Source organism: Littorina saxatilis, linkage group LG14, assembly GCF_037325665.1.
Source record: "Littorina saxatilis isolate snail1 linkage group LG14, US_GU_Lsax_2.0, whole genome shotgun sequence".
NCBI lineage: Eukaryota > Metazoa > Mollusca > Gastropoda > Littorinimorpha > Littorinidae > Littorina > Littorina saxatilis.
In genome coordinates this window covers 1,806,019-1,821,187 of record NC_090258.1, presented here as the reverse complement: position 1 = coordinate 1,821,187, position 15,169 = coordinate 1,806,019, and the positions used below count along the sequence as shown (strand labels likewise).

The 15,169-nt window shown below is 44.0% G+C and overlaps 1 protein-coding gene and 1 long non-coding RNA gene across 2 annotated transcripts in view; both read left to right on the top strand.

Moving 5' to 3' along the window:
* Positions 1-5,840: 5,840 nt before the first annotated feature.
* Positions 5,841-9,337, top strand: LOC138946863 (uncharacterized). Its single transcript, XM_070318264.1, has one exon. It carries the CDS (start codon positions 6,369-6,371, stop codon positions 9,012-9,014), a length of 2,646 nt encoding a protein of 881 aa, XP_070174365.1. The 5' UTR covers positions 5,841-6,368; the 3' UTR covers positions 9,015-9,337.
* Positions 9,338-14,549: 5,212 nt separating this feature from the next.
* LOC138946862 (uncharacterized) overlaps positions 14,550-15,169 on the top strand; it is a 10,003-nt gene continuing 9,383 nt past the window's right edge. The window contains exon 1 of the long non-coding RNA XR_011449439.1: positions 14,550-15,169. This exon is cut by the window's right edge and continues 9,010 nt beyond it. This is a non-coding gene — a long non-coding RNA (uncharacterized lncRNA).

The window sequence follows — 15,169 nt, the reverse complement described above, 5'->3', positions numbered from 1 at the left end:
TGGCCCTTCGTAGTCGGCTGGGCGTTAAGCAAACAAACAAACAAACGTGTAAAGGCAATGCATTCAGCGGTTACTTAAATGAACCTGTGACATTTGTGTGTGTGGTCTCATTGACCACAAAAACGGCTACACAAACCGCCATGAATGTCTCCTGACAGAATGACACCTACCCTGTTCAGCAAGCCATAACGTCTTTATCGGACAAGCTAGGGGAACAAAGCTGACTGTTCAGCAAGCCATAACGTCTTTATCGGACAAGCTAGGGGAACAAAGCTGACTGTTCAGCAAGCCAACACGTCTTTATCGGACAAGCTAGGGGAACAAAGCTGACTGTTCAGCAAGCCATAACGTCTTTATCGGACAAGCTAGGGAAACAAAGCTGACTGTTCAGCAAGCCATAACGTCTTTATCGGACAAGCTAGGGGAACAAAGCTGACTGTTCAGCAAGCCATAACGTCTTTATCGGACAAGCTAGGGGAACAAAGCTGACTGTTCAGCAAGCCATAACGTCTTTATCGGACAAGCTAGGGGAACAAAGCTGACTGTTCAGCAAGCCATAACGTCTTTATCGGACAAGCTAGGGGAACAAAGCTGACTGTTCAGCAAGCCATAACGTCTTTATCGGACAAGCTAGGGGAACAAAGCTGACTGTTCAGCAAGCCATAACGTCTTTATCGGACAAGCTAGGGGAACAAAGCTGACTGTTCAGCAAGCCATAACGTCTTTATCGGACAAGCTAGGGGAACAAAGCTGACTGTTCAGCAAGCCATAACGTCTTTATCGGACAAGCTAGGGGAACAAAGCTGACTGTTCTGGATACAGATTTGTCTGTTCTTTCCCCTGACATGCAAAACGTGTTGCATTTTAGCTTTTCTGATTTTCTTTTTGATTTCAACGCGGGAACCTTGCTTTTGTGATTTTGATGTTAAGGGTGTCCGTGTATAGACACTAACTTATGTAAAATCAATCTCTTTGTTGAATAAATAAGATGAATGATTGGCCTTTCCAGTCATACAATAAACGGCCTCATCACGAATATCTTCACTTAAAACGTATCTGCCTAGGTTTTTTGTTAATGACTGGTGGTATAGGTCCGCGTTTTGTAGGGATACTGTCTGTAAACAGTTTTTAAAAAAAGGGACGAATTTGACTTTCAGAACTCCACGGGATATTTACTCTACTATAACACAACCGCTTCCGCGTTGAATTATTCATTTAACAATCACATTATTGGTAACTGTGATAATGTATGAAATGAATATGAATAGGTGAAACGTGCATGCCCCCTCTGCGTCAAATTCCAAATTTATTTAATTGTGAGATTTTCACATGCTTGCGGGCAATTATATTCGCCTAGAGGGCAAAACCTGTTGGATTTAGGCAGTAAAATATGTAATCTGACAAATGCCAGCAAGTGCCACAGTTATCGGTAGCAACACACACACACACACACACACACACACACACACACACACACACACACACACACACACACACACACACACACACACACACACACACACTAAGTTTTAAACAAACATGCACACCACATCGAGGATCGTGATCTTAACACAGCATTTAAATAATTACAGCTACAAAAACTACGTTTAAGGTAATCCAAGTTTATGGCGTCCTTATTCCAAGCCTAAAATCGAACTGTGGGCGCTTTTGGACAATTTGTGACAGCTTAAAACATGCTGTGAGAAGATTTAACAAAGAGTAATTTAGAAACAAGGTCAAGGCCAATGAAAAACGATAAAAATGCAAACCATGTAAAAGACAGAACTATGGACAAAAGAGGGGGAAGATTAATCGCTTGCTCAAAAGCCAAAGAAACAAAAATATACAAACGTGCAACAATGGAAATCTTGCAAAAAGAAAGTGACAGGAAAATTTGCGTAGGACAAACATATCACAATGCACTGAATCTCCACGCAGAACCTGGACAATTTCTCAAGGGGCGTTAAAACAGTTAGTCTAAATTTAGATGGACACTGTCTGCTAAGAGGATGACGTTAATAGCAGATCATTGCAAAACTTCACATAGTTTAATTGCATCTCTGTTTGTGGTTGTTGACTTGTCTGCTTTTTCTTTCGTTGCACAACGCAGAAATGCACAAGAGGATTGTAGCCCCCTACCCCTCCCCCCCCCCCCACCTGGGAGATCGGAAAAATCTCCACCCTAAACCCAACAGGTGCGACCGGGATTCGAGCCCGCTGCTTTCCGCATACGAGGTCGGCGTCTTAACCTCTAGGCCACTGCGCCCTGCCGGGATTTTGACTTGTCTCAACCTCTAGGCCACTGCGCCCTGCCGGGATTTTGACTTGTCTCAACCTCTAGGCCACTGCGCCCTGCCGGGATTTTGACTTGTCTCAACCTCTAGGCCACTGCGCCCTGCCGGGATTTTGACTTGTCTCAACCTCTAGGCCACTGCGCCCTGCCGGGATTTTGACTTGTCTCAACCTCTAGGCCACTGCGCCCTGCCGGGATTTTGACTTGTCTCAACCTCTAGGCCACTGCGCCCTGCCGGGATTTTGACTTGTCTCAACCTCTAGGCCACTGCGCCCTGCCGGGATTTTGACTTGTATTCTGATTTTCGAATTCGTTCTTGGCATCGTCTGTTTACCATCTTGCTCCCACGAAATTATTCTACTTTTTTTGTCAAAGTGCATAATTATGATGATTTCTTTTGTTAAGCGAGTAGTATGCAAAACGTTCTTTATGAAACGATATCAACACAGTTAGAACACAAGTTTTAAACCAATACCAAATGTTAGACTATCTAACCTTCTTTTCAAAACGCCTACGCAGGAATGCCTACCTTTATAAAGAAGAAAGAAGTCACATTCACAAAGTGTCGTGTCGTTGATATTAAAGTATTTGACGCGTTTTTAATTCACAATGACTTTTTTTTTTTTTAAGAAACGGTTTAAGTTCGGCTGCGAAATTATAAAAAAAAAAAAAAACACGTTTCAGCGACGAGTTCTTTTTGCGAAAATGTATTTTATGTGAAACAGTTTTGCACGTCATGACTATATCAGTTCGTTTGAGAGCACACAGAGAGCACACAGAGAGCACACAGAGAGCACACAGAGAGCACACAGAGAGCACACAGACAGCACACAGAGAGCACACAGAGAGCACACAGAGAGCACACAGACAGCACACAGACAGCACACAGACAGCACACAGAAAGCACACAGACAGCACACAGAGAGCACACAGAGAGCACACTGAGAGCACACAGAGAGCACACAGAGAGACACACAGACAGCACACAGACAGCACACACAGAGAGCACACAGACAACACACACAGAGAGCACACAGACAGCACACAGAGAGCACACAGAGAGCACACAGAGAGCACACAGACAGCACACAGAGAGCACACAGACAGCACACAGAGAGCACACAGAGAGCACACAGAGAGCACACAGACAGCACACACACAGAGCACACAGACAGCACACAGACAGAGCACACAGAGAGCACACAGAGAGCACACAGACAGCACACAGAGAGCACACAGACAGCACACAGAGAGCACACAGAGAGCACATAGAGAGCACACAGAGAGCACATAGAGAGCACACAGAGAGCACATAGAGAGCACACAGAGAGCACACAGAGAGCACACAGAGAGCACACAGACAGCACACAGAGAGCACACAGAGAGCACACAGAGAGCACACAGACAGCACACAGACAGCACACAGAGAGCACACAGACAGCACACAGCCAGCTCAGAGAGCACACAGACAGCACACAGACAGCACACAGCCAGCACACAGACAGCACACAGAGAGCACACAGACAGCACACAGAGAGCACACACAGAGCACACACAGAGCACACAGAGAGCACACAGAGAGCACACAGAGAGCACACAGAGAGCACACAGACAGCACACAGAGAGCACACAGAGAGCACACAGAGAGCACACAGAGAGCACACAGAGAGACACACAGACAGCACACAGACAGCACACAGACAGCACACAGACAGCACACGGACAGCACACAGAGAGCACACAGACAGCACACAGAGAGCACACAGAGAGCACACAGAGAGCACACAGACAGCACACAGACAGCACACAGAGAGCACACAGACAGCACACAGACAGCACACAGAGAGCACACAGAGAGCACACAGAGAGCACACAGAGAGCACACAGAGAGCACACAGACAGTTTTATGATTGCAAGGACCGTGATGAACACAAAAGAGAGCACTTTTGGAAACATTAGACATCGTACAACAATAAAATGGGAGTGACAACAAAAAAAGTGATATCGTTTTTACACTTAAAATACAGACAGACACACCCACCTCACCCCACCATCCCCACACCCCCCCCACCCCACACACACACGCACACACACACACACACACACACACGCACACACACACATACACACACACACAGCCCTACTTTTGATATTCAGCCCTGCTGTAGACTTTGTGCAGAAATTGAGAATACTACATGGCTTGCTGTGTCGTACCAGATTTACACGAGTTGTTTTTTTTAATATTTAACTGCGAGCGAAAGCGAGCTGTTCACTATTTGAAAAAGCAACGAGTGTAAATCTGGTACGAAACAGCAAGCCATGTAGTATTCTGTTTATCCTACATACTGTACTTACGTGTATTTTACTGAAAATGTCCTGCAGTCGAGGCAGCTAAATTGAAGACGCTTGTTTTGGAACCTCGATCTCTTCTAAAGCCTCGTGCAATCTATTACGTCAAAGCAAAGAAACGTCACTCTGAAAGTGTGGCGTGACGTGTTAGTTCTAAAGATTTATCGAGGGTAATTAGCGAGCGCAATTTTTGTTTCTATAATGACGTTTGTCTCGGTGACTTTGGCATCATAAGCAGTGGAAAAACAGGTCCCTGCCAGACTTGCTTGACATGACCTCATTTACATAATATACACACGTGTGATTTGAACGAGTATTATCTCACGGGTGTCTCTCTCACGTATGTAGGATAAATAGCACTTAGCAACTGCTCCGATGTATTCTTCTTCAGAGTCCTCGTTCTTTGTTCATCGGTCAAACAACTCTAATCTTGTATTGAACTCCCTAATGCGGTTAGCCTGAAAAACAAAGGAACGGCATTTATTTGTTGACCTCAAGGACACGAAGCACTGGCCAGAGAGTTATCTTTGAAAGGTTTAGCGGTATAGTGTTCTTACTGGTCTGTTGTTTTTCATCTACGGTTTCGTTGATTCCTCGGGCAGCTTTGTAGAACACAAATTGGGGTGTGGTTTTACCGTCTGTCTGTCTGTCTGTGTCTGTATGTGGGTGTCTCTCTCTCTGCCTCCCCCTCTCTCTCTCTCTCTTTCAAATCCTCTCTCTCTCGCTCGCTCTCTCTCTCGCTCTCTCTCACTCTCGCTCTCTCTCTCTCCCTCAAATCCTCTCTCTCTCGCTCGCTCTCTCTCTCTCAAATCCTCTCACGCTCGCTCGCTCTCTCTCTCTCTCTCTCTCTCTCTCTCCCTCTCTCTCTCTCTCCCTCCCCCTCTCTCTCTCTCCCTCTCTCTCTCTCTCTCTCTCTCTCTCTCTCTCTCTCTCTCTCTCTCTCTCTCTCTCCCTCTCTCTGTTGCCTTCTCTCTGCCCCATTGCAACTTCTCTCTGTCACTCATCTCCCACCCCCTCTCTTCTTTTTGTCTTACGTTTGTAGTTCCCGCATAATTATTATTTTGGCTACAACAATTTTTTTTTGTGCTGCACTTAATTAGGCGTATTAGTTTATAACGTTGAATGAAATACACGCTGTAGCTAGCGGTAATGGTGTTTTCTTTTTGTCGTGTTCGCAGATTCCAACCTCACCCCACGTGGCACGACTTCCAAACTTCGGTGGCGAGGATTCAGTTACAGCCGCTGCCAACATTTCCAAAAATACAAGCGATAAACGGTTGTAATTTCTAGAACATTCTCATAAAAGAAAGCCCTACAGCTACAATAACAAAACAAAACCGAGAGTGTGTGGCGAGCTGAATTCTACACCTGAACACTCTGAAAAAGTGAAGACACTCGTTTGTTACAAATTTACGGGCGTCTGAATGTGATTGGAGAGAAAACAAAGACAAGGCAGATCATTAAGACACATTGTCGATCAATACTCTTTTTGGACAGCTCGTTGTGTTTGGTTTTGGTGAAACGCCTTCAGAAAAGAACAGACATTACTCCTCCTCATTACTTCTAATCTTGCAACATCTTGACGACACTTCACAGTTTTATCACAGGCTCCTTTCCATTTCTACAACTTTGAGACAATATTTAAGTTTGACAGTGTTATCTCAGGCTCCGTGCTATTCACACAGTTCTGTGACGTTAGGACACATTTGTTTCATTCAAGCCAATCATGGCGAAACGTGTGCGCGGTATTCTGTGGATCGTACTTACTGTGGTTTACTTTCTTGCTCCTCTTGTGAAGGCTTCACTGGACGATTCCCAGAATGACGCCCCTGCTTCAGATGAACTGAGATCAAAACGTGCTGCCTTTGCTGCATGGGCGGGAAAAAGAAGTGACAAAAACTTACAAACTAAGAAAACCTCCTTGATGGGCGTTGAACACGGTGACAGCCAAACGTCTGCTGACAGTTTAGGAAGGACAAACGCTACTGTACCGCCCCACCCGGTCAAAGAGGCTAAGAATGATGGACACCAACAGGCCGAAGTCAGTGGCCAAACATCGTCAAACAAGATCTTGCAAAACGACGAAGGAGCGTCTAAACGAGCAGCCTTCAATTCGTGGGCTGGTAAGAGAAACCAGGGAGGCTTTGTAACAGTGCCCATTTCTTCACCCAAAACCAGCACACTTTCACACGATTTACCACACAACAACAACGATGTAAACAGACCATCCACTGTCGGGAACACGGAAGAACTTACAAACAAAAATTCCAAGACAGACGAGGTCAAGTCAGATCTCCAAAGCGTAGAAGGATTCATCGATGAAGAGGACTCCATTTCTAAACGCCGCGCTTTCAACTCGTGGGGAGGTAAACGTTCTTTGTCGTCACGGGTTGACGGTTCTCAAGTCCAACACTCCGGCCTCACTGCCCACGCAGTCTTGACCCAAGCCGACAAGAGGCCAGCGTTCAATGCTTGGTCAGGAAAGCGCTCTCCATTGCACGCAAACTCTGACGACCTTCTAAAACGAGCAGCCTTGTATTCCTGGGCTGGTAAGCGTTCGGATTCTACAGAACATAAATATGACACATTGAAACGGTCACCGTTCAGTTCCTGGGCAGGTAAAAGGTCAGATGGCTTGGACACAGAGTGGAAAAGAGCTGCATTTCACGCTTGGTCCGGAAAGCGAGCAGGCGACGTTAGTGCGGACGGACTGTTGAAAAGAGCCGCGTTCAGAGCGTGGGCGGGCAAGCGATCAGATGAAGTGATCCGCGACGAAGACGCCAAACGGGGAGCTTTCAGTGTTTGGGCTGGGAAAAGATCTGTTGACTTAACCCTTGACGACGAAGACTTGGACGGAGAACTGAAAAGAGCTGGTTTCAATGTGTGGGCGGGTAAACGGACTGACGGCAGTGGACATGCTGACCAAGAAAAGCGCGGTCCGTTCAGCGTGTGGGCAGGACGCCGCAAAAGGGCCGCTGGACACAACGTAGCCTTCAGCGCTTGGGCAGGGAGGAAGCGAGACTTTGTGCCAGCCTTGGGCCTTCAGCGCAGAGCACATTTCCCTGCCTTGGGTCATAAGCAAGCACAGAGGCAGAACTTACTCCAGGGTTATGATACAGGAGCGTTCAATAAAGGAGTAGAGAAACGCTCAGTGTCCGATGAACGATCTCAAGAAGTTTTGTCTGCCCGTGGCGCTCATCACCTACAGAAACGTGCAGCTAAAGAAGACGAAGCTTTGACAGGCTCTGACAGCTCCCATGTACACGCAGCAGGTTCAGAATCTCCCCACAACGTGGGGAAGCGTGCAGCGTTCAGTGCTTGGGCAGGGAAGAGAGCGGCGTTCAACTCTTGGGCAGGGAAACGCGCTGCTTTCAGCGCATGGGGTGGCAAGCGAAACCCGGCCAGGCGCTGGTACCGGTGGAGCAGGAAGAGAGTCCCATTCAATGCGTGGGCTGGGAAAAGATCTGCACCCATACAATCTCTCACTGACGCAAACCCTGACACGGCATGGCCAGCAAGTCAGCGCCAGGACCTTACCAAGCGTGCTGCTTTCAGCGCCTGGGCAGGGAAAAGAGCACCTTCCGTTGGATTCTTAAATCAAGAAAACCTTGCCAGCCCCTGGTCGAACTTCCAGCTCCAACAGAACGATGTCAACAAACGGCCTGCGTTTCACGCATGGGGTGGAAAGAGATCGGACGCGCTGAATGACGTCATGGAAGGAACTATGTTTTCTGAATGGCCCACTTTAGGTGAGGATGACATCACGAATGGCAAAAGAGCGGCTTTCAGTGCTTGGGCTGGAAAAAGAAGCCAGGAGGTCATCTTAAAAAAATCAGCTGATGAAAAGGAGAACAATTTTCTCGACGAGGCTTCATCAGTCGAACAGGCTGTTCCTTATGATGGGCAGTTAAAACTTGGTCCAGGCAGCCGCGACAATGCTGACGGACTCTTCACAGATCCTCTACTTTACTCCGGAACCATGACATCAGATTTCGTCCCCCATTCACTGCCAGCAGACGTCAATCCTAACAGCTCTCTAGACGATTTTCTTGGCGCCGATTCATCTCCTTCATTCCACTCCCCTTCCTCCTACCATCTCGCCAATCAAGACGGAACACCACCCAGCGAACACGTTCCGCTGCCTTCCAAGCGGCTGTGGTACGGTCATTTTGGCTTCGCTCCATTCAGTCGCTGGCACCACAAGCGAGCGAGGATGCAGGAACGACCTTTGGAGCTGGGACGGTATCTGCGACGTGTCTTCTCGGCCACGCCCATCAAGAGGAGGTTCAACAGTTGGGCGGGCAAACGGAGTAGTCCCGATGGTAGTGCAGAAAATACTCCTCAGTATTTTACCAACCAAGGTGAGCGCTAAGGGGGAGTGTGGTTCACGCGTGGTGTGATGCTTGCACTCATACTTTACTGGTGGATGTTTGTCGGGAGACCTTGTTGAAAGGTTCTCTTCAAAAACGGCGCAGCGGAAAGTAAGAGTGTGAAATTACTCCTCCTTCTGTGGATATACATTCCGGGGAAACAACTTTGAACACAATGAGGGTGTCTCGTGAAATGGAGAACTAGGATAGATGAGGGGGATGGGGAGGTACTTTAAGGCTAGTTGTGCTTCAAAAACAACACAGAAAAAATGAGAAAACGATATTTACTCTAACAATTTCTAAAACCTTTGAAAAATGTTTAAAATGCAGAAGGTATCTCATGAAATACACATTTGATATGGGAGAGGGGGGGGGGTAAATGACCTGAATTTTGAGGAAATCTTGTGTGCTTTTGTGTTTCTTTTTGAAATCTTTACGAGTACATTCTAGAAAATTGGAAAACAGTACAGATGTCTTGTGATAACCACGGCTGATTAGAGAGATGAAATGGGTATACAGGTGGCGTTTTTCAAAGTAGTCATTTCTTATGTTTGTTCCTTGTAAAAGCTTCGTGTGTACATCTTTAAAAATATTTGAGAAGCTTTAGAAACAAAGTCATTGTTTTATAAGAAACAGACTTGATTTGGGAGAGTGGGTAGCAGTTTGAAAGTTAATTTTCTTTGTCAATGTTTTTTATCGCTAAATTTTGTGTATTTGTTTGTTTTCTTCTTCTTCATAGGACGTTGCAAATCTCATAAAAACAAAAGATTTTTAAAAATTATTTTCACACAGTTTAATCGTACTGACTTTAACGTTTAATTGTCCAAAATCACAATTACGAGATAAAGATTCAATCCGTGTGTAGGATGGGAAAACTCACGAGCAATAAAAACGTTTGGTTAAAATCCGTTTTTGATTTCCTGGTTTCAACAAACGATAATCCTTTTATTGGCAAGACAAAACACAGTATTAGCATTTCAAGCAAATTTTGGGAGAATTAAAAATAAATTAAAATCCTATCTGCGGGGCATCCAGAGCAGCCATCTCTACCGTCCCGCTGAGACGTTTTTACTCGTTTTCAAGATGTTTCCTAAACGGCTTTCGGCGAGTAAAAGTGGATCATGACTCACCTTCTCGAATAAATTCTTATCCTGAAATTTGCGAGCCTAGGCTTTGTGTCGGATAGGGGAGAAATGCAATGCTTGTAGCTTGCAGGAAAGGTTATTGTGTGCCGCGACAGACTTAGACAATTAAGGCAATGTCTCAGCTGCTGCAGCATTTCAAAAATAATAAAATACAATTCAAAGCGCAAAAAGCTTGTTATAGACAATAACCACGTGACGCAACAGTTATGTGTGTGTGTGCTTGTTTATTGATGAAAATAAGATAATCTCCCTGTCAGTTTGGAGGAACACAAATAAACCATTCAAGAATTGCATTTCGAAGTGCAAGTGTCAGATGATGAATATAGTACTCAATTAAACAAAGAAATATAACAAACTACCGTAGCATGGCAAATACAAATTTAACAACTGCAGGTATTGATAAATAAGCAGTTTTTTTTGTTAGAAGGAAACAATTATTAAGCACACACATAAAAAAGTAATACCTTTTTCCAAAACGACCCGCAACAAAGTTTTCTTGTTCGGTTCCGTGTATTTTGAGTTGTCTTTCAAAGGATGTGTAAACCATAGTTCGACAGATGATTGATACATGTATTCTGTTTTGTCTTTTCTTGCGAGATATGTACACACATCAACTATTGTGTTAAGTTGCGAGCCAGAGGCTGTTTTTTCATCAATCATCAATCATTCTGCAAGATTGTTTTGTTTTATTCCAGCACAAAAACAGGATGAGTTAAGTTACAAAACGTATTATGAATGACAATACAAACAGTTGAAAATAGTTCGACATGTCTTAATACTGGAAACAATCATTCTCTGTATTTTATTTGATATAACAATGCATAGCGTCAAGGCACAGTACTTCCTGTGTAAGCGATTCGGCTCACCATCTCACACCTGGCTAGGCTTTTACATGGGATAAGACAATCCCTCCACCTGGCTAGGCTTTTACATGGGATAAGACCATCCCTCCGCTTGGCTAGGCTTTTACATGGGATAAGACAATCCCTCCACTTGGCCAGGCTCTTACATGGGATAAGACAATCCCTCCACCTGGCTAGGCTTTTACATGGGATAAGACCATCCCTCCACCTGGCTAGGCTTTTACATGGGATAAGACAATCCCTCAATTTGAACACATAGCAAACATAAACAGTCTCACTGCGTCATGTGCTGAGTGGAAATAAGTATGTGAATTAATACATTTCTCAGAAAACCACAGGTGACTTTCAAACAACTAACTCCCACAAATATTTGCCACCCTGCACAGGAAGCAGCCAGGATGTTGTGTGTTGGTATGTGTCCAAGTGGAGGGAGAATCTTACTCAATACTGAGTTCTAGATGATTGAACGTGTAGCAAAGACCTGTACGCGTATGTCTAGATATCGCGTCACCCGTGACTCACTTTTTTTTTTTCCTCCAATGCTCCAAATGCATACGTTGTTTTGCTCCCACCAAGACTGCAGATCTTGGCAAACGCGTAACGTAAAAACTAGATTTGATGACGTTACCCGTACACGTTCTCAAAAGTCCCACATCTAGATCTGTCTAATGTAAAAGGTTGGACTGATTTATAAAACCAGTTACCTCCCTTTTGTGTCTGCTTCTTGATTTTGAAACATGAGCTGTCTTTCTATTATGTAATGTTTTTGTGAGTTTTGTTTTGTTTTGTTTATTAGTATTCTTTATTTTCAGTTAATGAGCTTTATTAAGGACCGGATGCTTGTCTCTTGCTTGTTCGTCGGTTTATTATAATGGTTTTTTTTTTCATGTTCTTGTTTTATTAGTGTTACAATTATTGTTGATTACGTGAAGCCCTGTCTACCATGTTGATTACGTGAAGCCCTGTCTACCATGTTGATTACGTGAAGCCCTGTCTACCATGTTGATTACGTGAAGCCCTGTCTACCATGTTGATTACGTGAAGCCCTGTCTACCATGTTGATTACGTGAAGCCCTGTCTACCATGTTGATTACGTGAAGCCCTGTCTACCATGTTGATTACGTGAAGCCCTGTCTACCATGTTGATTACGTGAAGCCCTGTCTACCATGTTGATTACGTGAAGCCCTGTCTACCATGTTTATTACGTGAAGCCCTGTCTACCATGTTTATTACGTGAAGCCCTGTCTACCATGTTTATTACGTGAAGCCCTGTCTACCATGTTTATTACGTGAAGCCCTGTCTACCATGTTTATTAAAACCACACTTGAAAGGTTTTGATGTATACACCTTTCCTACTCGTTCTTGTTCGAAACATATCCTCAAAACAAATGTAATACATGTGGTTGCTTTGGAGAAGAATTAATTCATATCAAAATACTTATGTTCCCTATAGATCAATTGTTTTGCACAACCTTAGAAAAATTAGGCTTGTTTGCAAATCGCTGCAGGAACATTGTGTCTAAAGTCTGTTTGTATATTTTTCTTGATTTCAGTTTTTGCGCTATAAGCAGTATCTTTACTTGAGATGTAAAACTTTACCGTCTGAAAATGGTGTCGTATTGGTATCGAGATAAAAACTTAATTCTTCTTCTTCTGCATTCGTGGGCTGAAACTCCCACGTACACTCGTGTTTTTGCACGAGTGGATTTTTACGTGTATGACCGTTTTAACCCCGCCATTTAGGCAGCCATACGCCGCTTTCGGAGGAAGCATGCTGGGTATTTTCGTGTTTCTATAACCCACCGAACTCTGACATGGATTACAGGATCTTTTCCGTGCGCACTTGGTCTTGTGCTTGTGTGTACACACGAAGGCACTAGCAGGTCTGCACATAATTCAAACTTAATTCAAGAATTTGAATGAAAACCTTGAAAATTCTCTTCGTCTTTTTTTCAACAGTTTTTTTTTATTATTGAGGTTTTTGTTTATTTAGTGTCAATGTGAAGACGTGTGTGTGAGTGTTGCAACTTATGTTTCTAGAAAAGGTTGTTTTTTTGTCATCATTTCGTAAAGAACGTCATTCTGAGTGAGAGTCTGTGTCTGAGGAGAAAAGGAACATAGTAATAGTAAGGCGTTGCGTTTATTATTTAATTATAATATCAACAATAACAATTAAAACAAACCGTTTGTCCCAAATTAAATCAAAACAAACATCATAGGTATAAGATCGGAGGAGCAGGGTTTGAAGGTGGACGGGAGGGAGGGGGGGGGGCATTTACATTCAGTGTAAATACTTTGCACGGCCCTGTCTTCGCACGGCCCAATCTTTGCACGGCCCAATCTTTGCACGGCCCAATCTTCGAGGGATGTGTTCATTTCCATGAAAGAAGTGTTCAACGGGTTAGTGCAAAAGTTACACTGTTTGCCACACCTTCGCAAAGCAACTGTAGCAATTGACTTGTCTGCCGCTTTTTCAAAGTATAAGGATTGTAATATAAGTTCATTATTTGTATCATAAGTGTTTGTCTGTATGTCTACTTCAAAGACCACGACGTACTAGTAAATGTAACGTTTTGTTTTGTCAATAATTCCAATAACCTTCAATTATTATTTTCTAATTCTAATAGTTCATTCGTTTTTTTATTTTTATAATATTATTGATTGGTTTACTTATTCAGACTTTTTGTTATTTAGTTGATTGATTTGCTGGTACAATTTGTGTTCTGTGCGCAATGCCCCTTCCATACAGGCAGCTTTCTGAAACCAGTGGCTTTTTGCCAGTCAGTACCACACAGATTACTACTGTGACAAACCAGCGGCTTTTTGCCAGTCAGTACCACACAGATTACTACTGTGACAAACCAGCGGCTTTTTGCCAGTCAGTACCACACAGATTACTACTGTGACAAACCAGCGGCTTTTTGCCAGTCAGTACCACACAGATTACTACTGTGACAAACCAGCGGCTTTTTGCCAGTCAGTACCACACAGATTACTACTGTGACAAACCAGCGGCTTTTTGCCAGTCAGTACCACACAGATTACTACTGTGACAAACCAGCGGCTTTTTGCCAGTCAGTACCACACAGATTACTACTGTGACAAACCAGCGGCTTTTTGCCAGTCAGTACCACACAGATTACTACTGTGACAAACCAGCGGCTTTTTGCCAGTCAGTACCACACAGATTACTACTGTGACAAACCAGCGGCTTTTTGCCAGTCAGTACCACACAGATTACTACTGTGACAAACCAGCGGCTTTTTGCCAGTCAGTACCACACAGATTACTACTGTGACAAACCAGCGGCTTTTTGCCAGTCAGTACCACACAGATTACTACTGTGACAAACCAGCGGCTTTTTGCCAGTCAGTACCACACAGATTACTACTGTGACAAACCAGCGGCTTTTTGCCAGTCAGTACCACACAGATTACTACTGTGACAAACCAGCGGCTTTTTGCCAGTCAGTACCACACAGATTACTACTGTGACAAACCAGCGGCTTTTTGCCAGTCAGTACCACACAGATTACTACTGTGACAAACCAGCGGCTTTTTGCCAGTCAGTACCACACAGATTACTACTGTGACAAACCAGTGGCTTTTTGCCAGTCAGTACCACACAGATTACTACTGTGACAAACCAGTTTAGAGCAGATTATTAAATCAAGAAAACAGCAACACCCTTGTGCAAAAATGAAACGAATGCTAGTTAAATGCCTGTAGTAGGCTTACAGAAATAACAAGCAGTGTGGTTTTAGCCGATACAGAGTGCTAAAATGCCCATGTCTTTAAGTAACCGATACAGAGTGGTAAAAGGCCTGTGTCTTAAAGTAACCGATACAAAGTACTAAAAGGCCTGTGTCTTGAAGTAACCGATACAAAGTACTAAAAGGCCTGTGTCTTAAAGTAGCCGATACAAAGTACTAAAAGGCCTGTGTCTTAAAGTAACCGAAACAGAGTGCTAAAAGGCCTGTGTCTTAAAGTAACCGATACAGAGTGCTAAAAGGTCTGTGTCTTAAAGTAACAGATCTCTTCTGGAATCAGATTTACAGATTTTCCTGTCATATTTTTCATTTGGAGGTGACAGGGAGTTGGAAGTGGAATGGCAGTTGTACTAATGTCGTGTTCGATACACTCATTAC